Below are 25255 nucleotides of genomic sequence, written 5' to 3' on the forward strand. Positions count from 1 at the left end.
TTTTGACCCATCTGGTGCAGGACACACAGAGCAGTGAGCGACCATGTACGGCGCTCTGGGAGCAGATGTTGGGGGAGTAAGGTGCCTTGCTCAGGGGCACTAGACAGGGTAGGGAGACTCTTGGATTTTTTGGACAGATCAATCCAGGTTCGTCTTTTGTTGTCTCTCCGTGGAGTCGAACCAGAGACCTTCTCTGCCCATAGTCCAAGTTTCTGCCACTAGACCACCGCCTCTTCGAAGTAGAATCCCACATCAATACTCAATTGGAACTGAATTACGTCAGAGATGACCCAGCTGTAAGTATTAGTTCTTCTCACCTCTGACGGCTGCTGTGACGTCATGGCGGAACCGGAGCCTAGTTGTTTACGTTGACGTGGCCCCGCCCCCCTGCTCCTCGTGCTGCCGGTGACAGAGAGCAGCGCGAGCGCTCCGCACCGACCGTCAACTAACCCGCACTAACTAACCCGAACTATCTAACCCGAACTAAGTAACCAGTCGGTCCACGGACGACTAGAGCTAACGGCTAACGGCTAGCGGCGGCCTGACGGTGAGCGGCTCCCGGGTCTGTCACGGATCGTGACCGAGTAACGGCGGGTCACCTGGTTAGCGGCTAACAGGTGAGTTAGCTTCTCGGCTAATTGTGTGTGTGTTAAAGTTAGCTCGGTTGATAAAGATCCTCGAGTTGATCGTGTGACAGGTGCGTGCGTGTGCGTGTGTTTGTGTGTGCGTGTGCGTGTGTGTGTGCGTGTGTGTGTGTGTGTGTAACTATCGAAGTCTGCCATAGCAACGGTTGCTAAGCTGTCTATTCGCGTCTCAGCTCATTAATTAGGCTCCTCTGTGTGTGTCTGTGTGTGTCTGTGTGTGTGTGTGTGTCTGTGTGTGTGTGTGTCTGTGTGTGTCTGTGTGTGTCTGTGTGTGTGTGTGTGTGTGTAATTACATATATGGATGTGTGTTCGTGTGTATTTGTATGTATGTGCGTGTTGTGTGTCATATGTGTGTGTGTGTGTGTGTCTGTGTGTCGAATTACATATATGGATGTGTGTTCGTGTGTATTTGTATGTATGTGCGTGTTGTGTGTCATATGTGTGTGTGTGTGTGTGTCTGTGTGTCGAATTACATATATGTATGTGTGTTTGTGTGTGTAATTATACGTGTGTGTTTGTGTGTTTGTGTGTGTAATTATATATATATGTGTGTGCGTGTTGTGTGTCATATGTGTGTGTGTGTCTGTGTGTAATTTTATATATATATGTGTGTACGTGTGGGTGTGTTAGTGTGTTATGTGTGCATCTTTGTCTCTGTGTTAGTGCGTGTGTGTGTTTGTGCGTGTGTGTGTGTGTGTGTGTGCGTGTGTGTGGGTGGACAGCAGAAGCATCAGCTCATCACAGGAACAACCTCCGACCTGTGCAGATCTGTTATTGTCAAATAAACGTGACCAGTGAAATGAACTGGATCTGGATTGTGAATGATAATAAAAACTGAGGAACACAATGTACCTTTGATCGTTTGTCTCCTCCTCATTGTGTGATTCAGTTCTCCAGTGTGTGGTTGTGTAGCAGGTCGATCCTGACTGACACGTTACTCTGATTTTCACGAGTCATATAATAATCAGGTATCGATATATCAGCTGATCTAGAGTCAGAGGTCGGGTCTAAAACTCTGAGACCACTCAACATCTGCAGCAGCTGTGAAGACCTGGATCAGCTCCACGTGTTCTCAGGTTGTGTCTCATTTCTGCACCGACTGACTCACTGCAACACAAACCTGTTGGTTTTCTGCTCCTCGTTTCATCTCTGTTGAAGTTGTGCTGTGTTTGTGTGTTTGTGTGTGTGTGCGTGTGTGCGTGCACGTGCCCTGACCTGGTCACTGCAGCTTCACTGTCAGTTTATCTGTTTGAGTCGAAGCCAGATCGCCTGCAGGAAGCTCAGCATCCATCCAAAGCACTGTGCTGTTACCCAACATGTCTGCCCACACACACACACACGAAACACACACACACACACACACAAAACACACACACACACACACACACACACACACACGTAACTGGGTGGCTTGCAGCCAGTGGGAGCCACTGGCTGTTTCCATTAGATTCACACAGTTGGAGAAGACAGACAGGAAGAAACTGAGAGAGAGAGAGAGACAGGCAGGAGGAGACAGACAATAGGAGACAGACAGGAGGAGACAGACAGGAAGAGAGACAGAGAGAGACAGGAGGAGACAGACAGGAGGAGACAGACAAGAGGAGACAGACAAGAGGAGACAGACAAGAGGAGACAGACAGGAGGAGACAGGAAGAGACGGACAGGAGGAGACAGGCAGGAGGAGACAGGAAGAGACGGACAGGAGGAGAGAGACAGGAGAGAGACAAGAGGAGATAGGCAGGAGGAGACAGGCAGGAGGAGACAGACAGGAGGAGACAGACAGGAGGAGACAGACAGGAGGAGACAGACAGGAGGAGACAGACAAGAGGAGACAGACAGGAGAGAGACAAGAGGAGATAGGCAGGAGGAGACAGGCAGGAGGAGACAGACAGGAGGAGACAGACAGGAGGAGAGAGACAGGAGAGAGACAGGCAGGAGGAGACAGGCAGGAGGAGACAGACAGGAGGAGACAGACAGGAGGAGAGAGACAGGAGAGAGACAAGAGGAGATAGGCAGGAGGAGACAGGCAGGAGGAGACAGACAGGAGGAGACAGACAGGAGGAGAGAGACAGGAGAGAGACAAGAGGAGATAGGCAGGAGGAGACAGGCAGGAGGAGACAGACAGGAGGAGACAGACAGGAGGAGAGAGACAGGAGAGAGACAGACAGGAGGAGACAGACAGGAGGAGACAGACAGGAGGAGACAGACAGGAGGAGACAGACAGGAGGCAGAGGTTGTCCACGGTTTCGTCAGGAACCTCAAAGTCTCACATTTCATAAAAATCTAAAATTCAGATCTTTGAATTCATCAGGTCTCAACTGGAGTTTACATTTTTGTGTCTTGTGGAACAGAACATGTGTGTTACAGTTGCTGTAACCGTGTGTCTGTGTGTGTCTGTGTGTGTAGCTGCAGCGACGGCCACAGTGATTGTGTTGGACTCAGATGACCTGCATGCTGCACTGTGCCTGGCCTCTAGAGAAAGAAAATGTTCTTTAACACTGTCGCTGTGCAATTTATATTCCAACAGAAACACACATTGTCTTTGTTAATAATGTGACAAATATTTGAATCATTAATTAAGTCACCCTTAATGTCTAATAACCTACATCTTCAACTTATTACACTGAAGACTACGTTTCCCTTCTTCCTCTAAATGTGTTTTCAAGACACTGAGAAGGAAACATTGAAACTCTAAATGTGATTCATTCTGTGTGTTGTGTGTCTTGAATCCATGTGTGTGTGTCTTGAATCCATGTGTGTGTGTCTTGAAGGTGGATTGGACCGAGGGGACTGTCAGTAAAGTTGTGTTATGATGGAGGAGCTTCACGACGTCCAGCTGACGGAGATCAAACCCCTCCTGACAGCACAGGTGAGGGGGGGGGGGGGGCAGCCGGGGTCACGTGATGTTCTGCTCAGACAGAAAAATCTAAATGAGTTTGGAAAAAATTATTCATGACAATTCATATCATTGATAAAAAGAGTTTGTGTGTCTCTTCAGAACGGGAGAAATCTCCAGGACTTTGACTGTCAGGTACGTTCAACACAAACACACAAAAACCTTTGTGTTCCAGCCTCACTCATTAGATATGTTTCACATCAACGTGTTTGTGTTAAAACAGGCACACAATCTGTGATTAAGCATAAGTCATATTACGATATTAATGATATAACAGTGTGTTGATGTGTTTACATCACAGAGAGGTCTGTGATTGTCCAGCATGTTCCTGGCCCTGACTATTAACTGACATGTAATGATTCAGACAAGGTGACAATGGATCAATTCATCAGAGCAACACAAAGCAGCAGCCTCACAATCAGAGGCTTGTGTGTGACGTGTCCAAACATCAGGCTGAAGCTAGATCCATAATCACACAGTCATTGATCAGCAGGACTCACTGGAGCAGGTCAGTTCACATCAGTGATTCTGACCAAAGACATTTCAAATCACAGAGTCGGAGATCGGTCTCTAACGATGATTTAAAACAATGATTTAAAACAATGATTTAAAACAATGATTTAAAACAATGATTTAAAACAATGATTTAAAACAATGATTTCAAAATTGAGGGCGCCCTGCAAGGTGTTGAAGAAGCCACATCTTTAAAACAGACATGTGACGTCTCCTTTCAGGCAGAATAATATAAACTACATATATCGTGATGAAGTCTTCTTCATCACGATATGGAGGAGGAGGGGGAGGAGGAGGAGGAAGGGAGGTGTAGGAGGAGAAGACAAGGCCAGATTAAGATTTGAAGGGAAGACAGGATGAAACCAGTGAGGGATGAAAGAAGCGGTTGGCTGTTAAGACCTTTAAGACCTTACGGCTCTCAGCCAATGACAACAGAGATTATTCCTCTCAATCCAATCACACCGCCCCCCCTGTCTCTTTCTTCTCTCACTTCGCAGAAAGCTAAAGGACAAAACGTCTCTTGTCTCTGTTTCTCTATTTCCTTCCATCTTGGGAAACCTTGTGGCTTTGAGACTCCTCCTCTGCCCTCCTCCTCTCCTCTGTCAGGATGTCCGACTCTCTGGATCTGCATCAGATCTCCTGTTCTTTAGGAGTCGGGGTGGTGAGTTCGTAAGTTAGCGTTTCATTGGCTCCTGAGTCACGCTGCTGCTAGCCGCTAGGCGTCGGGCCCGTTAGCCGGATAGCAACCTAGCTCGTTCACCTGCTGTAGCCACACACTGCCTGTTAGCAGGAAGCTGCTGTTTCACTAGAAACACAGAGACGACAGTTATTTTATTTATGTTACACACTTTTTAAAATCGTTCTCAGAAATAGACCAAATGAGAAACTCAGAATCAGGAAAAGGAAAAGTTGATCTGCAAGAGATAAGAATTCATACATCTAATCAATTAAACTTAAATTCACTGAAATGATGAAAATGTTTTGAACTTTCATTCAAACAACATCAGTAGAAGGAGATCGTGGTTTTCAGCTGCTCTGAGGTCTCACAGATTCATGTGATATCGTGGGCTCACAGCTGGGGGGTGCTCATCAGTGTGTTGAGGAACCATTAATAGGATCTGTCGGTTGTTTCCTTGGTCAGTTGATCGATGAGATTACGAGACACCTCCTCAGCCTTTAGATTCATGAGCCATTTGTTCTTCTGTCAGACGAGAACCAACAAGCTGCTGCTTCACATGAAATCATATAGTTACACACAAACCAGATGAAACACAACTACAGCGTGGTGCGTTCATGTGCACTGTGGCTGTCCATCTGGTATCAGACACAACTAAGGACATTTTCCAGAGTTTTTCAGATATGATTATCAGAAGATCTGGAATCTCCTCGTGTTTCCAAGTGGACGTCTTCTTCTTCTACGTGTCCGGCTCCTCTTCTTCATCCTGAGATGTTTATGTTTTTCCAGTTTCACGTCACGAGTTAGAAACCTCATCAACACGTCCACTCGCTCACTGGGAAGCTTCCACACATTGTCCTGCTGGTTCCTCACATGGACTCACTCTGACATGTTACACACATTTCACCAGGAGGCTGCAGGAGAAGATCCAGAACATGTCCAGAGACACTGACTCAGACATTTGTGCTCACATATAGAACATGTCAGGAGCAAGTCAGGAACATGTGAGGAACATGTGAGGAACATGTCAGGAACACGTGAGGAACACGTCAGGAACATGTGAGGAACATTGTTAAGACTTGAGTGCAGGTCTGTAAACAGCCATAATGGGATTTCTCAGTCTTTTCCGCACGTTGTTCTATTTTATGTTCAAGTGTTTCAAAGAGAAACACGAGATGAACGAGCTGTTGTCTGGTGTTAAAATGAGAGTAAGGACTGGAGGAGGTCACTGGTTTGTCTTTGAAGCGAGAGTCAGACGTTCATGTGGGGCGCTGTGACAGGAGGAGGTTCAGCTCTTACTTGTTGTTCAGGAGCACGATGTGGAGACGGCCCACGGCGTGCTGCACGTGACCATGAGGGGCGTGGCTAAGGGCAACCGACCCACAATCCTCACCTACCATGACATCGGACTGAACCGTGAGTACACACACACACACACACACACACACACATTAACAGATAATATACAGGATTAAAAACATAATATCATAATATTGAATCAATATGTGTGTGTGTGTGTGTAGATAAGTCTTGTTTCAACAGCCTGTTTAACTACGAGGACATGCTGGAAGTGACTCAGCATTTCTCAGTTCTGCATGTCGATGCTCCAGGTCAGCAGGAGAACGCTCCCATATTCCCCACCGGGTAACAGACACACACACACACACACACAAACACACACACACACACACACACACACACACACACACACACACACACACACACACACACACATACAAACAGAGCAAAATAGAGACAGTGTGTGTGTTTTTTGCAGGTACCAGTACCCCACCATGGATGAGCTGGCTGAGATGCTGCCATCTGTCCTCACACAGCTTCAGTAGGTCTTGCAGTGAAATGCATGTTGGGTATTTCAGTAGGAACTTCCAGGAGGACGTTTGGTTAATTCCTCTGGATTTCATGTGTTGTCTTCAGGGTGAAGAGTGTGATCGGTATCGGGGTCGGAGCTGGAGCTTACGTACTCGCCAAACTGGCTGTGAGTTAATTCTCTCTTCTGATTTACTAACAAACAAGTAACTCTGTGGTGAAGCGGTTGTGACAGGGCAGAGTGGAGCTGCAGGGTTGTTGGTTTGAATCCTGGAGGAGCTGGAAAGCACCACTTCCTCCTTCTCATCCTAAAGCATTGTTAATCACAACATTATTATGATTATTGTTGTTGTGTTTCAGCTGAATGAGCCAAGTCTGGTGGAGAGTTTAGTTCTGATCGACATTGACCCCTGTGCCAAAGGCTGGATGGACTGGGCTGCCTCTAAGGTAACAAACACACACACACACACACAAACACACACACACAAACACACAACCACATCATAACGTCTCCGCCCGTGTTGTATCGGGCGGAGACGTGTCGTATCATCAAAGTACTAATTGAAACCTAACTGATCAGAAACCCTTGAGCAAACCTCAGTGAGATGAGAACGACCTGAAATGACAGAAACATCTTCACAAATTTAACGTCTGCTTTGACTTTTTCCATTTCCTATCTGCGTGCATGGAGGAGGGGGGGGGGGGGGGTTATTGGGTCCGCCATGTTTGTTTACTCTGCTCAGTAACTTTCACGTCAGACTCTCTCAGACTGAAACATATTGAAATGTGATGTTTTTGTTTCAGCTGAGCGGCTGGACCAGCAACCTGGTGGACCTCATCATGGGACACCACTTCAGCACCGTGAGGACAAACAGACACACACTGTCCCGGGTTCCATCAGGATCCAGTCACTGACCAGTTTCCTGTGTTTGTAGGAGGAGTTAACGGAGAATAAGGAGATCATCCAGACATATAGACTGCACATCTCTCAGGATATACCACAGGACAACCTGGTCATGTTCTACAGCAGCTACGAAAGGTACCACTCCACAGACAGGGGGCGCACTCCTACTGAAATGTGAAAGATGTGACAGTGTGAAGTGTCTCTGGTAGAGAATCCCCTGAGTTCACAGACTGTCAGTTCTGCAGCAGCTGAAGTTAACTAAGTTATTTGAGTTAACCCCCTTTTCTTCCTGTGATGTCATTTCCTGGAGAATCTTCAAATTCAGTCTGTGTGTCTGTGTGTGTGTGTGTTTGTGTGTCTGTGTGTGTGCGGGTGTGTGTGTGTGTGTGTGTGTCTGTGTGTGTGCGGGCATGTGTTGTAGTCGTACTGAGTTGCAGATGGAGCGGCCGGTCGTGGGTCTGAATGAAAACACAGTCACCACACTCAGGTATCACTTTTTAATTTACTTTGTCTAATGTGTGACAACACAATTAATTGTGTTACTCAGCGTGTGTGTGTCTGTGTGTGTGTGTCAGGTGTCCTGCTCTGCTGGTGGTTGGAGACACGTCTCCTGCTGTTGATGCCGTGGTGAGTGTCTGCACTGTTCCCATGACAACAGCCAGTATGTGATGGACCAGTGATGTAACTTGTGTGTCTGTCTGTGTGTGTGTGTTTTTTTCAGGTGGAGTGTAACTCCCGACTGAACCCGACGAAGACCACCCTGCTCAAGGTACCTGTTTGTTTGTCTCATCACAATAAAGAAAGATGGACGACTTGTCAGCTCCCTAAAGAGAAGCCTTGTGTCTTGGTCGCCCCCTGGTGGCTGGCTGCAGTACAGGTCATTCACCTGATTAAAATGGAAGAAGGTTGAATTCACCTGTTCATGAATCTGTGAGTGACGCCTGGTTTAACATGTGTTTGGACTCGACTCTAAACTGGGAGTTGAGCTGTGATGGTGTTTTCCTCGGAGGCGTGTGATCTCACATGTTGCTCTGTGTGCCTCCTGTCAGATGGCGGACTGTGGAGGACTTCCTCAGGTGGTGCAGGTGAGTGGGAGTGATGGTTCTGAAGATGTGTTAGAACCACACGGGCCTCGTGTCTGGAGCCTTGACCTGTTTCTCTTTCTGTTCAGCCTGGGAAACTAGCAGAGGCCTTCAAGTATTTTGTGCAGGGGATGGGCTACAGTGAGTACTGGCACTTTAACACACACAGACACACACACCGACACACACACAAAGAAAAACGACCTGTAACACGTGAAGCTGTTTTTATCCGACACGTTTATCTTTGTCTCTCAGTGTTTCTGTCGACATGATTCTGTTTTATACAAACTGCTCAGTGAACAGCTGTGTGTGTTTGTGTTCTGCTTTTAAAACTACAGTTGTTCCTAAACCTGTCCTCCTTCATTTCTTCTTCTTCTTCTTCTTCTTCTTCTTCTTCTTCTTCTTCTTCTTCTTCTTCTTCTTCTTCTTCTTCTTCTTCTTCTTCTTCTTCTTCTTCTTCTTCTCATCTCTCACGCTTTGTCTCCTTCAGTCCCTCATGTTGTATTAAACCACCTGAGCAACCAATCAGGTATCAGGATTTCAACCACAATCCAAAACCCTGCACTCCCCTGAGCTCCGTCCATTTCCAATCCTTGTTTCTATTTCCTGTTAGTTTCCTGTCTGTCTCTCTGTCTGCCGGTCTGCCTGCCTGTCTGCCTGCCTGTCTGTCTGTCTGTCTGTCTGTCTGTCTGTCTGTCTGTCTGTCTGTCTGTCTGTCTCTGTCTGTCGGTCTGCCTGCCTGTCTGCCTGCCTGTCTGCCTGTCTGCCTGCCTGTCTGTCTGTCTGTCTGCCTGTCTCTCTGTCTGTCGGTCTGCCTGCCTGTCTGCCTGCCTGTCTGCCTGTCTGTCTGTCTGTCTGTCTGTCTGTCTGTCTGTCTGTCTGTCTGTCTGTCTGTCTCTCTCTCTCTGTCTGTCTGTCTGTCTCTCTCTCTCTGTCTGTCTGCCTGTCTGTCTGTCTCTCTCTCTCTGTCTGCCTGCCTGTCTGTCTGTCTGTCTGTCTTCCTGTCTCCATTCACACCGCAGACTCAGATAATGAGTGATTGATCATTTTTGGATGAACTTTGATTTAAATAACTATTTCAGATATTTTTCAAACTAAAACCTCAGTTTCCTTCCTGCTCTTCATCTTTATGACAGTAGATTCAATGTGTTTGGATTCTGGTCAGTTGCTCTAAATAAGACGCACATATATGAATTTTCTTCTTCTTGTCTTAAACCTCCATTTTCCTTCTAACGTTAAATAAAGGAATGGAAGGTCACTTGACTGTAGACCAGCTCCCCCTAGTGGCTCCTAGTCAGACCACAACGTGATGTTGAGAAATCTGGGGCAGATTTCCTTTTCATGAGGAAATCAGAGGTGTTGTTTGCTCTACATCTCCCTCTAGTGGAGAGAACAGGTCAATACTGTATATATAGAATATAAATCCATGACCATTTACTAAAGGATAACAACCAACTCACTTCTGATCCAGTTACTGACGTGTCTGTCGTCCCCTGAGACAAGAACGTTTTGATTCAGTGTGAACGGAGCCTCAGACTCAACGTGTTCAGATCTGAATCCAGCTGCCCGGTCGCAGTGAGGACGATTCAGACACACACACACACACACACACACACACACACACACACACACACACACACACACACACACACACACCTGAATGCTGCTGACATCATGTCTCCCCCCCCCCCCCCCCAGTGCCCACAGCTGGTATGACCCGGCTGGTCCGCTCCAGGACTCACTCGGCCTCCAGCGTCGGCTCCTCAGATGGAGTCCGGAGCCGCACGGCCACCAGCGCCCCCCCAGAGGGAGTCACCTCCTCCAGCTCCGAGCTCACGGTGCCGCACACCATCGAGATGACCTCGTAGGACGGTTCTCTCCATCTTTACTCCTCCATGCTTCTTCTCCTCCTGTTCCCTGAACTCAACAGTTTGGCTGTTTTAGTTGTAAACGTTCCTTCTAAACAGAAAAAGGTCAAAAAGGTCAAACCTGCTTCACAGTGGAGACGACGGCAGCAGCCATGTTGACTCTGGTGTCATGTCCTTGTTAGATGTGGCTGCCATGTTGATTCTGTAGATGTAACCGTACATGGAGTTCCGCCGGCTCTCAGTTATATTCAGTTGTGCTGTATTTCTTAAAGTGGTTTCCTCAGGTCAGATGTTCACTTTAACTCTGTCCTTCCTTTAGTTTGGTTCCATTCTAACTTCTCTTGTGTTATTTAGTGATGAGTGAAGTTGCGGTGCCGTTAGTGAAGCTCGTCTTTTCAGTGTCTCAGAGCGTCGGCTCTTCTCCAGGCAGGTGGGACTCTTCCTGTTACAGTGGTTCTGACGTCAGACTGAATGAAACTCATTTAAAGCGATTGCTGTTCTGCTGCTGTGACCTCTGACCTCTCTATTATACATTCTCTCTATTATTGGCAGCAGCTCCTGCTCGTCCGGCCGCTCGGCAGCATGCTCGTCGTCGACTTGTGGCATGACAACTGTTCAGTGGTGTTGTTCAGCCGGGGCAGAGGGGGTTCTACATTGTGCTGGTTCTCTGGACTGAGCAGGTTCATCGTCACTGTCGCCTGAAACCAACAGAGCTCCCTGGACAGTGATGACTTATTGATCAGTGATTATCGTACAGACTGAGCTACGTGACGCTGCAGCTGTCGTTTGGCTTCAGGGACGTGTTGTGATGATTTGCACTTTGAAGGAGTCGATGAAGCCTCTGAGTCTCGACTTGAGAAGGTTCAGGTTTGTTAGGAATCACGCGTGTGAATAAAACGACGACAGGTTTGAAGTCGACCCACAAACCGTCTCCTGCAGATCAGAGGAAGTGTTTTATTCTATATATTCTCACTGTTACTCTACCGTTTGTTACTGTTCAATATTTAATACAAATATTTCTTTATAGATTTGAACACCAGTAGCTGTTGTTAAACTGAGGTTTGTACTTAATAGATGTTTCATGTAAACAAGCTTTGTACTCAAATAAAGTTTGTTATCAATAAAGACAGAACAAGTTTTCAGATCTGTTGTCTACATTTTTATTTAAAGTCTTAAATGCGTCAGTTTATTTTGTCAAAGCAATTTATTTTCATATAAAATAAAACATGCAGATTTAATGAACCTTTAATTCTTAACATCTCCAAACAAAACAAACATGTCGGCTCTAAGGAAAAGGATTTATTGTTATTTTACATTGTTCTGCCTCCACAGAGAAAGTAGTGATGAGATGAAGATCATCAGTGTGAAGCTGAAAGAGTCTGAGGAGGAACACAGGAAGAGTCCATCACGGAGGGAGTGTGTGTGTGTGTGTGTGTGTGTGTGTGTGTGTGGGGGGGGGGGGTTCAGCTGGCGGGGGGCGTCGTCTTGCTGCACAGTCGCCCGAGGAGTCCGGCCATCTGCAGCAGAGAGTTCACTCCTTCAGCCACTCGCATGTGAGTGTAGCCGATCTCCTGCAGGAAGCAAACAGAACAACATGAGACGCTCGGAGGCTGAAGACACGTCCACTTCAGAGACACGACTGTCCACACGACTCTGGAGCTTTCAAACTGAATCAGAGACTGGTTCAAACTGATCTCGATTCAGTTTAAAAAACTCTGGGTTTGTGTTTTATTCTGGACGAACAGAAACGGAGACGATGCAGACGTTCTCTTCCTGATTGGTTCTCATCAGTCACATGACTCGACTACCAGCGCTGAACACAAAGCGTCGCTAACACTTCCTGTCAGTAGCACTTCCTGTCAGTGACACTTCCTGTCAGTAGCACTTCCTGTCAGTGACACTTCCTGTCAGTGACACTCCCACCTCGTCGTCTCTGCTCTGACTCTTCACTGTTCTTCCTTCAGAGTACTTTCTGTGACTAAGCCACCAACTGCAGAGGAGACGATCTACTTCCTGTTTACATCACATGACCAGTGTAGGTGAACGGTCACGTGACGTGTGTTTTCAGGTGTGTTAGTGAGGGCGGAGTCTCGAGGTTACAGCTCAAACTCTTGGACAGAAATCGACTGCTGACGTGTCGGGGGCGGAGCCTCACCTTGATAAACTCCAGTTTCAGGTACTCGGCCATTTGGAAGGTCTTGCAGACCCTGAAGATGTTTCCGATGATGTCCTCTGGGGAGTAGCCCAGCGCCCACAGCTGCTCCACCACCTTGTAGGCCTCGTCGATCTTCCCCTCCACACAGTGTCCCAGCATGCTTTTCACCAGCAGAGGGTGGGGCTCGTCACACACCTTGAACACGTTCTCGCTGTTGATGTAGCCAAAGCCGGAGTTGGTCGACTGCAGGTTGTTCAACGCCTGAGAACAACAACAACAACAACAACAACAACAACAGGAGGGTGAGTCGGATACAAGGACCACGTGCCTCCGAGCCAAGCTTCCCACTCGGGACTCCTGCTCTCACCTGTCTCATGTCTCCCTGGGCGGTGAAGATGACGGCCTCCAGCCCGTCGTCCGACACCGACAGACGCTCCTTCTCCACCACGTCCTGCAGGCGGGCGAGGATCTGCCCGTCCGTCAGCTTGGAGTAACGCAGCACCGCACAGCGGGACTGGATCGGCTCGATGATCTTATCTGAGGCGTTACAGGCCAGAGCGAAGCGAGTCGTCTTGGAATAGATCTCCATGATCCTCCTGAGGGCCTGCTGGGCCCCGTCAGTCATGCTGGGGGGGGGGGGGGGGGGGGGGGGGTCATTAGGGTTCAACGACCAATACAATTTAAAACATCTAAGAACCATCAACAGGTTGCTTCCTTGAATTTCATCAGAAAAAGGAGAAGTCAAACATTTTAATCTTGTTTATAGTTGTTTCATTGGAAATAGACAGTGAGATGGATGAACAGACAGACGGATGGACAGACAGATGGATGGACAGGTACTGATCAGACGACGGTACAGTTTCTTTAAAAAACGATTCCACCGTTCCTCCTGCTCGCTAGTGAGGGAAACATGGTGGCAAGTTGATGAAAGGTTAAATTAGTCTTTTTCTGTGACCTCTTCAAAGACCTTGATCTGGTTAAGTCCACAGCAGGAAGTGATGGACTCACCTGTCGGCCTCGTCCAGGATGATGACCTTGTGTCGACCTTTGGGCAGTGTGACCTTCTGCTGAGCGAACATCTTGATTTTATTCCTCACCACGTCGATTCCACTGGAGACACAAGGTCACAGAGAGAACATGGAACGTCTCAGTTTGTTTTTGATCAGTGAACCCTGATCCTGAAGCTTCTCAGGTTCTCCTCAGTCTCACCGCTCATTGGAGGCGTTGAGCTCCAGCACCGCGTCCTTCATCGACGCTCCCAGCAGCGCTCGGGCCAGACACAAGATGCTGGTGGTCTTTCCGGTGCCGGGGGGGCCTGGAACAGGAAGAACATGAAGACATCAACACACAACTTCTGACTTTGTCACATAAAGCTTTCCCACATCGGACAGTGTGTGAAGGAGTCAAACAAAAACCACGTTCTCAAGTTGTATCTTAATAAAATGTCTGATGACACTTCATGATTATTCCATATATATTTCTTACTGCTCACAGTTCTTATATCTTACAATACCTGTTAATACTGTACTATTCCATATATATTTCTTACTTTACATATCTTATTTATTTACATTCCACTTTAAATACACACAATACTCTGCACTTTACTGCCTTTTTCTGCACTTCTTGTTAGATGCTAAACTGCATTTCGTTGTATAAGTACTTGTACTGTGCAATGACAATGAAGTTGAATCTGATCTAATGACAGTGATGTGTTATCATGGAGGATCTTGTTTTATGAAGTAACAGAACTTTGTGTAATGACATAATAAAGTTATGAAACTTTCTCCAGCAGGAGAGCGTGGATCTCTCTGAAGGAGCAGCCCGGAGCCTCGCGGCGCTTCGGACTCGATCCTCCAGGGGGAGCTCTGCGGAGGAACCGACCTGCGATGATGATGTTGGGGACGTTCCCCTCCCGGGCGAACACCTCCAGGCGGCTCACCGTCTCCACGTTGCCCACGATCTCGCTCAGGCGCAGCGGGCGGTACTTCTCCACCCAGGGCAGCTCGTAGGTTCCGGAGCTTCTCGACGAGCCCTCCCCGGCCTCCGTGTCCTCCGTGGCCGCCTCCTGGCTCTTCTCCTCCGGCCGCGGCTCGGACTCGATCATCTCCACCTCCATGTCGCTGTCAGCCCGCGAACTGCTGCACGTCGTTTCCCTCCCTGGCAACCGCGCCACAGCAAGCTGACTCCTCATTGGTCGAGAGTTTATCTGCGAAGGTCCGGATTGGTCGAAAGCAACGCATTGACATCTCGCGATATTTAAAACCCCCGGAAGTTGGAAGAAGTTGAAAGCCCGCCTCTGCTCACGTCTGATTGGCTGATGTTCACTGACCGGAAACAAGAACATGGAGAGAAAATACAGAAATTAAAGTTCAGAGCTGAAAATAAAGAAGATGAGAAAATAAAAAACTTACATTTTAACAGTTTCAACCAAAACACTGATTTATTTAAAGTGAACCGTCTGTCTTCATGAATTATTGAATCGTTGAAGTATTGAATAGACGAATAATTAAATCATTGAATAGACGAATAATTAAATCATTGAATAGATGAGTCATTGAATTATGAAATCATTGAATCGTAGAATCGCCCCCTAGTGTTGACTTGGCCGGACCGGAAGTGGTGTTGCTCCGGGTCTGAACACTTCCTACTTCCGCAAACACCGCTCCCTCCGTGCAGCAGCTCCTGTCGGTTTATCGCTTCATCGATGCGGCAGTTCGCTGCCTCCTGGTTCCTGGCCCCGGTTCAAACCCTCCCCAGTGCGGACATTTATGACTGATTGATCGGCGTCATGACGGCCAACAGCCGCTGTTCCGCCGCGGAGCCTCCGGGCCTGGAGACCCAGCGGCGGGAGGTCGAGTCTCTGCTGCGGGAGTGTGAGCTCTGTGCTGGGGACAGTTGGTGAGAGTCCGCCCGCCACACACACACACCGCGGAGCTAGCAGTTAGCATCACACGGTTGTTTTACGGTTATTACCGGGGCTACCGGCCGGGGCAGGCCGCTGCTCGGTCGCAGTGAGCTCGCTGGGGAGGTTTAACGGCTCCGTGTTGAATGTTCTTTGGGAGAGGCGGACGGAACGGACCTTTAGCCACCGATGCTAACGTTAGCCTGTCAACCAGCTGCAGACGCGTTCAGGCTCCGCTCGTAAAACCTCCGCCCCGCAGACCTGTGTGTAGAAGTGAAAGCAGAAGACTCCGTGTGTTCATCGTAGTTTCTGATTCATATGTGAACGTTCACCTCATCCAGCTTCCGGTGTGTGTCTGCCGGTGACACTTTGACGTCAGCAGCAGCGGTTTGTGTGACATCATTGACTTCAAACTGAGGTGTCTTCATTTTCTCAAACTGTCCAGGAGTGACGTCTTTCTTTTATGACGTAATTAGTTGTCAGAGGTTGTGCAGTCCTGATCGTGAGTGTTGTCCTGCTGTCAAAGACACACAAACACACACTGGTGACAACACAACCTCTTTAGTCAACGTGGTTACAAAACATTTGAATGGAATCTGACCATGTAATGGATTCACGGGCATAAAGAGAGGTTCTGTCAGATCAGCCCGGTGACGGAGTGTGTGATGTGTGTTGTTTGGTAGGTACCTGGTGGAGCATCGCTGGTTCCAGCAGTGGAAGGAGTTTGTGGAGACTGGAGACCAGAACTCGTCGTCCTTCCCCGGGCAGATCGACAACACGGAGCTGTTCGAGGGTCAGTGAACGCCTCACTGTAACTCAAGTGCTGTCTGCTCCTCAGACTCTTTGTTTTTGCTTCAGCTTTAAAATCATGACATCTGTAAACATGACTAACTGGTGGAGTGTTTCCTGTAGATCTGGACTCGTACCACCTGAAGGAGCGCCTTGTGGAGAATGAGGACTTTGTGCTGGTGCCGGCTGAGGCCTGGCACAAGCTGCTGGTCTGGTACGGCATGGTGGTCGGGCAGCCGCCGCTGGAACGCAAGGTGACTCCACTGCACGCCACCTACACTCAGTCTGTGGTGATGTTCAGTCCGTCAGGCGGGGATGTGACTCACAGCTTCCTGCTCTGTGTGTGTGTCTGTGTGTGTGTCAGGTGGTGGACCTGCCCAGCACTCTGAAGGTGGAAGTTTACCCCGTTGAGATCTTTCTCTGTCTACATAGCAACATGGACAACGTCATCACGGCACAGTTCAGCCGCGCCGACAACATACGTGAGTTTTTGTGCGACTGTTTTGCCGATGGATCGTTTTAGTCGTCGTTTGCTCGAGTTGCAGCTTCTCTAACGTCTTCTTCTGGTTCTCCTGCTCGTACAAAATATGATTTAAAGTTTCTCACAGATTCAGATTCAAAAGACACTAAAAGTAAATTTCTGTAGATCAACTCTCAGCCAATCAGAGACGAATCAGAGAGACACTTTAACAGGAAGCTGCTTGATTCACTGTTTTCACTGGAGTGAATCAGTTTGTTTCAGAGGATTCAGATAAAAACCTCCTGAACCATCAACACTGAAGGAAGAAGACTACAACTCCCATCATCCCTCACTGCGCCACCACGTCAACAAACTGCTGTTACTGTTGATTGAGGCCCCCCCCCCCCCCCCGTAGTGGATTGACATGTTGTGTGTTTGAATTGTCTTTGCTCTCTTTTGACCCTATTGTCTGTGTGTGTGTGTGTGTGTAGAGGTGATTCAGCGGGCGATGTGTCAGGTGTTCTCGGTGCCGCCCGGCTCAGAGTGTCGTCTGTGGATGAAGAGTTCAGACAGCAGCTGCGAGCGTCTCAGGAACCTTCACGTGAGCGTGCTGGACGCCTGCTTGAGCTCAGGCATGGTGAGAATGTCCTCCACACGTCACACACATCATTTAACACACATCTCACTGAAATGAGACTCAGGTTAAAGTTTCAGAGACGAACTTCCTCATAGAAGCAACTATCGCTTAAAATAACAACCTGAGAGATGAGCTTGAACATGCCTGTGTGTGTCTGTCTGTGTGTGTGTGTGTGTGTGTGTGTGTGTGTCAGACGGTGATCATGGAGACGAGGAATGCTGACGGCACCTGGCCGAGCTCCAGGCCTCAAATCATGTGAGAACAGTCTCTTTGTTTATTTCTTTCTTATTTTTAACATTTCACATCTTTGTCTTACTTCTTTTCTTTCATCCTCGAACTCTTCCCATGTATCTTCCTGTCTGGTGGAACTCTCTTCTCCACTTTGCTTTCAGTTTCTCTCTCCCTCCCTCTCCGTCTCCTTTGCGTTGGAGCGCGTCAGAGTATGAGCAACATCCAGGCGAGGGGCGGAGCCTGTAGAGCAGCAGGAGGCTCTGGGGAGATCAGTGTTGTCGTTGATCTGAATCTGCCTCTGATGCAGTGTTCTGGTTTTTCAGGAGGAACTCTGTGGAGGAGCAGGACTCGTACCGAGGACAGTCTGGAGTCTGCGGCCTCACCAACCTGGGAAACACCTGCTTCATGAACTCTGCTCTACAGGTCTGTGAGGAGCTCTGTGTCATGACCGCTCTGCTTCAGGATGTGTGTTCACAGCTTTACTTCACTGACATCTCCTCTCTCTCTATCTGTGTCTCTCTCTCTCTCTCTCTCTCTCTCTCTCTCTCTCTCTCTCTCTCTCTCTCTCTCTCTCTCTCTCTCTCTCTCTCTCCCTCTCTCTCTCTGCAGTGTCTGAGCAACACGCCTCCTCTGACCGAGTACTTCCTGCAGAGCTCCTACCTGGAGGAGCTGAACTTTACGAACCCTCTGGGGATGAAGGGGGAGATCGCGGAGGCCTACGCTGACGTCATCAAACAGATGTGGTCGGGGAGACATTACTCGGTGGTGCCACGAGTCTTCAAGGTACCAGAACCAGGGACGTCCCCTGAAGCCGCTAGTGGCTAATAACGCTGGTGAAATTCAAGGATTCTGGATACAGAACTTGGTTCCGCCGCAAAATACGTAAAAACAACAGTCACGCAATATGTTAACACAACTTAGTGGTTTGTTTAGTTTAAACTAACAAAGTGACAGATCTACGGAGTGAAAATATTAATTTTAGAAGTCAGTTATACTCTGACAGAGCAGTGCTATATGATTGGTTTTGATGTGAAATATTAGCCGCTGATTATTTTAATTTTCCGTGTTAATTCGTCCCAACGTCAAAACAGAAACCAGTTTTTTCAGATTTGGCCAAATTAATGTGGACGTGGTCCGACGCACGTTACTATACGTCTTTAACTGCTTTGTGTGTGTGTGTCTGTGTGTGTGTGCACGCAGACAAAGGTGGGTCACTTTGCGTCTCAGTTCCTCGGGTACCAGCAGCACGACAGTCAGGAGCTTCTGTCCTTCCTGCTGGACGGACTCCACGAAGACCTGAACCGAGTCAAGAACAAAGAGTACATTGAGCTGCGGGACGCTGAGGGCCGCCCGGACCAGGTGAGCGGCTCCTGCTGCAGCTCCACAGGCCACCGTGCTCAGTTCACACGTCTTCTCTGCTGCCTGAATAGGATCTGATCGGATCCAGCTCCGGGTTTAAGTGACTGGTGTTGTTTGTGCCACAGGAAGTGGCCGAGGAGGCGTGGCGGAACCACCGCCGGCGGAACGACTCGGTGATCGTGGACACATTCCACGGCCTCTTCAAGTCCACACTCGTCTGTCCAGAGTGCCACAAGGTCTCTGTGACCTTCGACCCCTTCTGCTACCTGAGCGTCCCACTTCCTGTCAGCAAGGAGCGCGTCATGGAGGTCTTCTACGTGTCTCTGGACCCCTACGCTAAGCCTGTCCAGGTAACTTCACTCATTTCACTGTTTGACTGAGTTTACATGAAGACTGAGGAACATACGCTGTCGGTAAAAATCATGAATATAATCTGAATCCAGTCTAAGATGTCTCCATGTGAACTGTCTCTTGTGTGTTCACAGCATCGTGTTGTGGTTCCTAAAGCAGGAAAAGTGTCCGACCTCTGCTCGGCTCTGTCAGAGATGACCGACGTTCCTCCCTCACAGGTCAGAGCTAATATGAATTATGATGTTTTCAACCCTGTAGAGATCTGGGAGGTGGAACTGCGTTTCACTTGGTCACCTGTTGGTGGCGTCGTATCCTCTTTGTTCATGTCAGGTGTTTGTCAGACAACTTAAAAGTGACTTTATCCAGTTTGAAGTCACATTTTTACAATAAACTATTTAGATCTCTGAGGTTTTTAACTCTTTATTTTAAGCAGATGAAGAATTTCTGGATCAGAAGTTTACAGAGAAACGAGCTGAGCTAACGTTAGCGCGACTCTCAGCCAATCAGAGACGTCCTGTGTCGCTTCAATACATCAAACTGTCTGTAGTGACTGATCGACAGGCCCCCTGGTGGCAGGAAATGACATGGTGTATTTTAAAGACGTGTGTGTCTGTGTGTGTGTGTGTGTGTTCTTCAGATGGTGGTAGCGGATGTTTTCAACCATCATTTCTTTAAGATCTACAACTCAGACGAGTCTCTGAGCTGCATCCTCGACCGAGACGACATCTTTGTGTGAGGAAACAATTTATTATTTATTTAATCATCTTTTCTGTTTGTCTCTGAGGTTTGAGCCTCATAAGATATGACCATCGCAACCAGGTCCGACTCAAGCCGACCGGCTGTTTAACGTGTGTGTGTGTGTGTGTGTGTGTTCAGGTACGAGCTCAGCGTGCAGGAGGAGCAGCAGGAGGAGCAGGTGCTCCTCGCTCTCTACCTCAGGGAGCGCTCCCACTACAGAGACTACGGCTCGGGCAGCAGCTCGTACGGCACCTCGCTGTTCGGCCACCCGCTGCTGCTGGGCGTGCCGCGCAGCAGCTGCAGCCAGGAGGCGCTCTACAACCTGTTCCTGCAGAGACTGGCGTGAGCAACACACACAGGAAACGCTCCTCTGCTCTTAACCAATCACAGTGAAGACCGTCTGACCTCAGCCGCACACATCCTAATAGATTTTCATTGTGATCCATTGAGGCAATATTTATTTTACCGTGGTGTGTCTGTGTGTATCTGTGTGTGTGTGCACGTTGCTCTGTGTGTGTGTGTGTGTGTTTGCAGGCGCTATGTGCGACGTCCCGACCCTTCTGAGGAGTTGGAGGAAGAGGAAGAAGATGACGATGAAGAGGACCTGTACAAGACTCAGACCAACGGCATCAGTGACGGTAGCGACTTCAAGTCGGACCTCAATAATATTAATAATGATTCTTTTTCTAAAGAGTTTAAATCAACAGCTTTGAAAAGTTTCAGAAAGTAGAAACGAGTCCGAGCTGCAGAAACAAACTGAAGCTTTTCTCTGAATCACTCGTTTGTGTAGAAATCAACACAATGATGAAACAAATCTTCAATAATAACACAAATGAACAGGTGACATCGCTGTGGGTGGAGTCATGGTGTTGACCTCCATCATGAAGAGTTTGACAGGACGTCGTCCTCGTGTGAGATGATTAAACTCTGGAGGTCAGAGGTCAGAGGTCGTCTCTGACAGTGTGTGTGTGTGTGTGTTGTTTCTCAGATGAGCAGCAGGAAGAAGCCGAGCGAGTCGAACCGTCTCAGACTCAACTCTCTGAAGACGCCACAGCAAACAGCCAATCAGACGCCACCGCTAGGGTGGACCCCCTCCCTGAGCTCAACCACACGCAGCCCCCCCAGGGCCACAGCGGCCAGGAGGCCCCCAACGGGTCCGGCCTCCAGACGGAGCTCCTCAACGCCACCGCCACCAGTGAGGAGAGTCTCTGTGGAAACACGAGCAGGACCTCCGACACCACCTCAGAGTCACCGGCAGAGCAAACACCACAGCCCGGTGAGACCGCGGAGGAGGAGCGAGAGGAGGACAAGCAGGAGGAGGCGTGTTCTCCCAGCCAGCCGACCAATGAACAGTCCACCAAGAGGAGGGCGTGTCCTAAGAGGAGGAAGAGTCTGTTCATCATCCAGGCGGTGAACTCCAACGGGACGACCGAGAGAGGGAGTGGAGAGGGAGGGAGCGCCGTGTCCTTCAGCTGTAAGTCTGATCACACACACACACACACACACACACACACACACACACACACACACACACACACACACACACACACACAGTCATTGTATAAATGTGATTAACACAACGTGAGGTCGTATCCACCTGCTCACGTCCTGCAGGGTTTTCATGGAAATCATGTTATAGAAAAACTATAATAATTTGATCATTTAGTTTTCTGTGTTCTGATGAAACCCTGTGAAGTGACTGAACCAGTTTGTTGAATGAATCCCAGTGACTGTTGGTCTCCCTCTCCCCCCCCCCCCTCCCCCCCCCCCCCCCCCTCTCTCTGCAGCTCAGCCTTACGTGGCGATCGACTGGGACCCCGACATGAAGAAGAGATTCTACAATGAAAACGAAGCTGAGGTCAGTGTGAACGGATTCAAGCTTCTGATTGACTTCTCCTTTTCTTAATCTCTCCTCCTCGTTGACTCCTGTTGTTTTGTTTCTCCTCCTCGTTGACTCCTGTTGTTTTGTTTCTCCTCCTCGTTGACTCCTGTTGTGTGTTTCTCCTCCTCGTTGACTCCTGTTGTGTGTTTCTCCTCCTCGTTGACTCCTGTTGTTTGTTTCTCCTCCTCGTTGACTCCTGTTGTGTGTTTCTCCTCCTCGTTGACTCCTGTTGTGTGTTTCTCCTCCTCGTTGACTCCTGTTGTTTGTTTCTCCTCCTCGTTGACTCCTGTTGTGTGTTTCTCCTCCTCGTTGACTCCTGTTGTGTGTTTCTCCTCCTCGTTGACTCCTGTTGTGTGTTTCTCCTCCTCGTTGACTCCTGTTGTGTGTTTCTCCTCCTCGTTGACTCCTGTTGTGTGTTTCTCCTCCTCGTTGACTCCTGTTGTTTGTTTCTCCTCCTCGTTGACTCCTGTTGTGTGTTTCTCCTCCTCGTTGACTCCTGTTGTGTGTTTCTCCTCCTCGTTGACTCCTGTTGTGTGTTTCTCCTCCTCGTTGACTCCTGTTGTGTGTTTCTCCTCCTCGTTGACTCCTGTTGTGTGTTTCTCCTCCTCGTTGACTCCTGTTGTGTGTTTCTCCTCCTCGTTGACTCCTGTTGTGTGTTTCTCCTCCTCGTTGACTCCTGTTGTGTGTTTCTCCTCCTCGTTGACTCCTGTTGTGTGTTTCTCCTCCTGTGCAGAAGTACGACAAACACGCCAGCATGGAGGTTCCTCAGCAGCAGACCACGGTGCAGCTGCAGGAGTGTATCGAGCTGTTCACCACCAGGGAGACACTGGAGGAGGAGAACCCATGGTAACACACACACACAAACACACTCACAAACACACACACACACACACAGCAGCCTGATTGATGAACATGAGGGAGGTGTATAAATGCTGGCCCATGTGCAGGTACTGTCCGGTGTGTAAGAAACACCAGCTGGCCACAAAGAAGCTCGACCTCTGGTCTCTGCCGGAGGTTCTCATCATTCACCTCAAGAGATTCTCATACACCAAGTTCACCAGAGAGAAGCTCGACAGCATCGTGGACTTCCCCCTCAGGTACAGACACACACACACACACACACACACACTAACACACACACACACGCACAATACAATCTCTTTCTAAAGCCTGTTTCACAACAACCACCTTAAACCTGAAGCTTCTCTAAAACCAATATTATATTTCTGAGACAAGAAATAAAAACATCTTTTATTCTTTCTTCTTCTTCTTCTTCTTCTTCTTCTTCTTCTTCTTCTTCTTCTTCTTCTTCTTCTTCTTCTTCTTCTCAAACATGAGTCTTGATCAAAGTCTTCGTTGTCTTTATTTTCATCCTTGTTTTTATCAATAAGATTCTGATTCAATCTGCATTAATATCGATCCACTTGTTTTAGCCGTCGTCTGAATGATAAAAACAAACTACATGTCCCACAATGCATATCATCTCTCCCACGAGCCTCAGCGAATCAGGATGTGTATCATCAGTCGCATGATTTGAAAGCGATGACATCACTGAAATTGCACACGTCTCCTCCGGCTCTAAAAGGATCTTCCTGATTGGTTCTTCTCAGTCATGTGATGTCACTGTTTCAGGGACCTGGACTTCTCCGGCTGCCTCCTGAGGAAAAAGCTGTCCAATGGGGAGCCTCCGAGCTGCTATGACCTCATCGCTGTGTCCAATCACTACGGAGGACTCAGAGATGGACATTGTAAGACCCTTTATCTATATATCTATATATATCTATCTACATTATATATTGTGAACACACAGATGACTGGTATAATACCGTTTTTTATTAATAACATGATATGAACATTGTCTGGAGCCTCAGATCAGGTCCTGTTGAACCTTCTGATTTTCATTGTTCAGACACCAGCTACGCGGTGAACAAGGACAACGGGCAGTGGTACTACTTCGACGACAGCAAGGTGACGTACGCCCGGGAGCCGCAGATCGTGGTCAGTACCCTGCACCTGCTGTTTGAATCCTTCTGATGATCTGATGAGATGTGAAAAACCACGACTTGGATCATGTGACGTTTGTTCTCCTCCCACAGACCAACGCTGCCTACGTCTTGTTTTACCACCGGCAAGATAAGATCAGAAAACCCACTCTGCCCCCCCCCAACACAAGCCCCGCCTCCTCCACTCCCCAGCCCGCCAACGAAACCATCACTTCCTGTAAGGACGACGGCGCCGAGCCGGGCGCTTCCTCCTACGTCACGATGGAAACAGACTAAACACAAGATTTAGTTTTCTACTTTCTGGTCATTAGTTTGTTTTGACTTCATCAGATCAGTCGGCCTCTTGTTTTCTATTTCACCGTTTTCTCTTTCATCGAAACTTGAACTTGATTTCACTCTGACCTGATTACCTTTAATCCACATTAAATATCAGTTGGCTCATTATTATTATTATAATTATATTAATTCAACAGAGAAAATAACTTCAATCCAATAGTCATTTAATTATAAAGTAATATTTGATTTTATTAAAAGGCTTTTAAATGTCAAGGTTCAGTTTTACACTTGTACTAAATGAAGTATTAAACTTCCACAAATACCAGACATTGAATTTAACGATTTAGTTGATTCAATATTTATTGATCAGAGACGGATTCGTTGACTTTTTAGTGAAATATTTTCTCCAGTTTTAACACGCAGTTTCCATTTCATCTTGAGATATCTTCAAATCAACGTCTCAGTCGCAGAGTAAAGACTGTTCAACTGAATTCAATAGAAACCATTACAGTGGAGCGGAGTGATGGATTATGGGTAATCAGCAGTGTTTATAATAGATTTGATACAAAGCTGCCAGGGATAATAAGACTTTCTTTGTTTATTAAGACAGTTTCTCTCCTTTATTTATTTTTAATTGACTCAATTCAGCTGTAACATGACTAGTTTGATTTTTCCTCAATGATTTTATCGATCGACTGGTGCAGGACATTAAGATGCTTATTTTTTTGTATTTATAGATAAGAATTTGTATCCAGACAGAGTGACAGGTTGAGTTTTCTTCTCCGGTCTGAGCAGAGAGACGCAGGTGAAGATCTGTCCTCACTGAGTCTTGATTCTCTGAACCTGCTGTGTACAGTATTTTTGTATTGTAAGAAAATGTATTATTATCATTCCTGGTGGAGCAGGAGGGAAACTTGGGGCGATCTTTCTTTGGTCAATTATGAGATGAAAATATTTTATTGTACTTGATTGTTTTGATATGAATAAAAGGGTTATTATCACAATGAGACTTTGACTCTTGGTACATTCCCCGTGGCCTCGTCATGGCAGAAGAGTTTC

The 25255-nt window shown here is 47.7% G+C and overlaps 3 protein-coding genes across 5 annotated transcripts; 2 read left to right on the forward strand and 1 right to left on the reverse strand.

Moving 5' to 3' along the window:
- The first annotated feature begins 376 nt into the window (after positions 1 to 376).
- LOC133956333 (protein NDRG3-like) lies at positions 377 to 11552 on the forward strand. Of its 3 annotated transcripts, XM_062391287.1 has the most exons (16): positions 377 to 617; positions 3416 to 3513; positions 3643 to 3675; positions 6040 to 6145; positions 6253 to 6373; positions 6507 to 6569; positions 6665 to 6725; positions 6917 to 7003; positions 7361 to 7417; positions 7492 to 7595; positions 7882 to 7947; positions 8036 to 8087; positions 8182 to 8229; positions 8510 to 8545; positions 8632 to 8683; positions 10241 to 11552. In XM_062391287.1, exons 2-16 carry the CDS (start codon positions 3454 to 3456, stop codon positions 10408 to 10410), a joined length of 1116 nt encoding a protein of 371 aa, XP_062247271.1. In that variant the 5' UTR covers positions 377 to 617; positions 3416 to 3453; the 3' UTR covers positions 10411 to 11552. The 3 variants fall into 3 exon arrangements, with proteins under 3 accessions (XP_062247271.1, XP_062247272.1, XP_062247273.1); XM_062391288.1 differs by lacking the exons at positions 377 to 617; positions 3416 to 3513; positions 3643 to 3675 and adding an exon at positions 4443 to 4714; XM_062391289.1 differs by lacking the exons at positions 377 to 617; positions 3416 to 3513; positions 3643 to 3675 and adding an exon at positions 4449 to 4722.
- A 137-nt stretch (positions 11553 to 11689) lies between these two features.
- rfc2 (replication factor C (activator 1) 2) lies at positions 11690 to 14983 on the reverse strand. Its single transcript, XM_062391286.1, has 6 exons — positions 14450 to 14983; positions 13775 to 13880; positions 13574 to 13675; positions 12933 to 13191; positions 12566 to 12826; positions 11690 to 11981 (listed from the first exon to the last, which is right to left on the reverse strand). The coding sequence occupies exons 1-6, from the start codon at positions 14910 to 14912 to the stop codon at positions 11874 to 11876; spliced, it is 1299 nt and encodes a 432-aa protein (XP_062247270.1). The 5' UTR covers positions 14913 to 14983; the 3' UTR covers positions 11690 to 11873.
- A 222-nt stretch (positions 14984 to 15205) lies between these two features.
- On the forward strand, positions 15206 to 25205 carry usp11 (ubiquitin specific peptidase 11). The gene is made up of 21 exons (XM_062391285.1): positions 15206 to 15466; positions 16154 to 16263; positions 16383 to 16513; positions 16624 to 16741; positions 17211 to 17356; positions 17550 to 17611; positions 17911 to 18010; positions 18197 to 18370; positions 18788 to 18946; positions 19072 to 19296; positions 19432 to 19515; positions 19935 to 20029; positions 20174 to 20377; positions 20570 to 20673; positions 21024 to 21509; positions 21823 to 21893; positions 22651 to 22763; positions 22865 to 23014; positions 23550 to 23665; positions 23827 to 23915; positions 24014 to 25205. Exons 1-21 carry the CDS (start codon positions 15357 to 15359, stop codon positions 24194 to 24196), a joined length of 3030 nt encoding a protein of 1009 aa, XP_062247269.1. The 5' UTR covers positions 15206 to 15356; the 3' UTR covers positions 24197 to 25205.
- Positions 25206 to 25255: the final 50 nt, after the last annotated feature.

Source organism: Platichthys flesus, chromosome 7, assembly GCF_949316205.1.
Source record: "Platichthys flesus chromosome 7, fPlaFle2.1, whole genome shotgun sequence".
Classification (NCBI taxonomy): domain Eukaryota; kingdom Metazoa; phylum Chordata; class Actinopteri; order Pleuronectiformes; family Pleuronectidae; genus Platichthys; species Platichthys flesus.

Excerpts from the sequence above, each read along its gene's own strand:
- LOC133956333 (XM_062391287.1), top strand. The coding sequence starts at position 3,454 with ATGATGGAGGAGCTTCACGACGTCCAGCTGACGGAGATCAAACCCCTC. Across the intron at positions 8,088-8,181 it reads CTCCTGCTGTTGATGCCGTG|GTGGAGTGTAACTCCCGACT; the intron begins GTGAGTGTCTGC and ends TGTTTTTTTCAG. Across the intron at positions 8,230-8,509 it reads CGAAGACCACCCTGCTCAAG|ATGGCGGACTGTGGAGGACT; the intron begins GTACCTGTTTGT and ends GCCTCCTGTCAG.
- rfc2 (XM_062391286.1), bottom strand. The coding sequence starts at position 14,912 with ATGTTCTTGTTTCCGGTCAGTGAACATCAGCCAATCAGACGTGAGCAG. Across the intron at positions 13,881-14,449 it reads CCCCAACATCATCATCGCAG|GCCCCCCCGGCACCGGAAAG; the intron begins GTCGGTTCCTCC and ends TTCCTGTTCCAG. Across the intron at positions 13,192-13,573 it reads ATCCTGGACGAGGCCGACAG|CATGACTGACGGGGCCCAGC; the intron begins GTGAGTCCATCA and ends CCCCCCCCCCAG.
- usp11 (XM_062391285.1), top strand. The coding sequence starts at position 15,357 with ATGACGGCCAACAGCCGCTGTTCCGCCGCGGAGCCTCCGGGCCTGGAG. Across the intron at positions 15,467-16,153 it reads CTCTGTGCTGGGGACAGTTG|GTACCTGGTGGAGCATCGCT; the intron begins GTGAGAGTCCGC and ends GTTGTTTGGTAG. Across the intron at positions 21,894-22,650 it reads ACAATGAAAACGAAGCTGAG|AAGTACGACAAACACGCCAG; the intron begins GTCAGTGTGAAC and ends CCTCCTGTGCAG.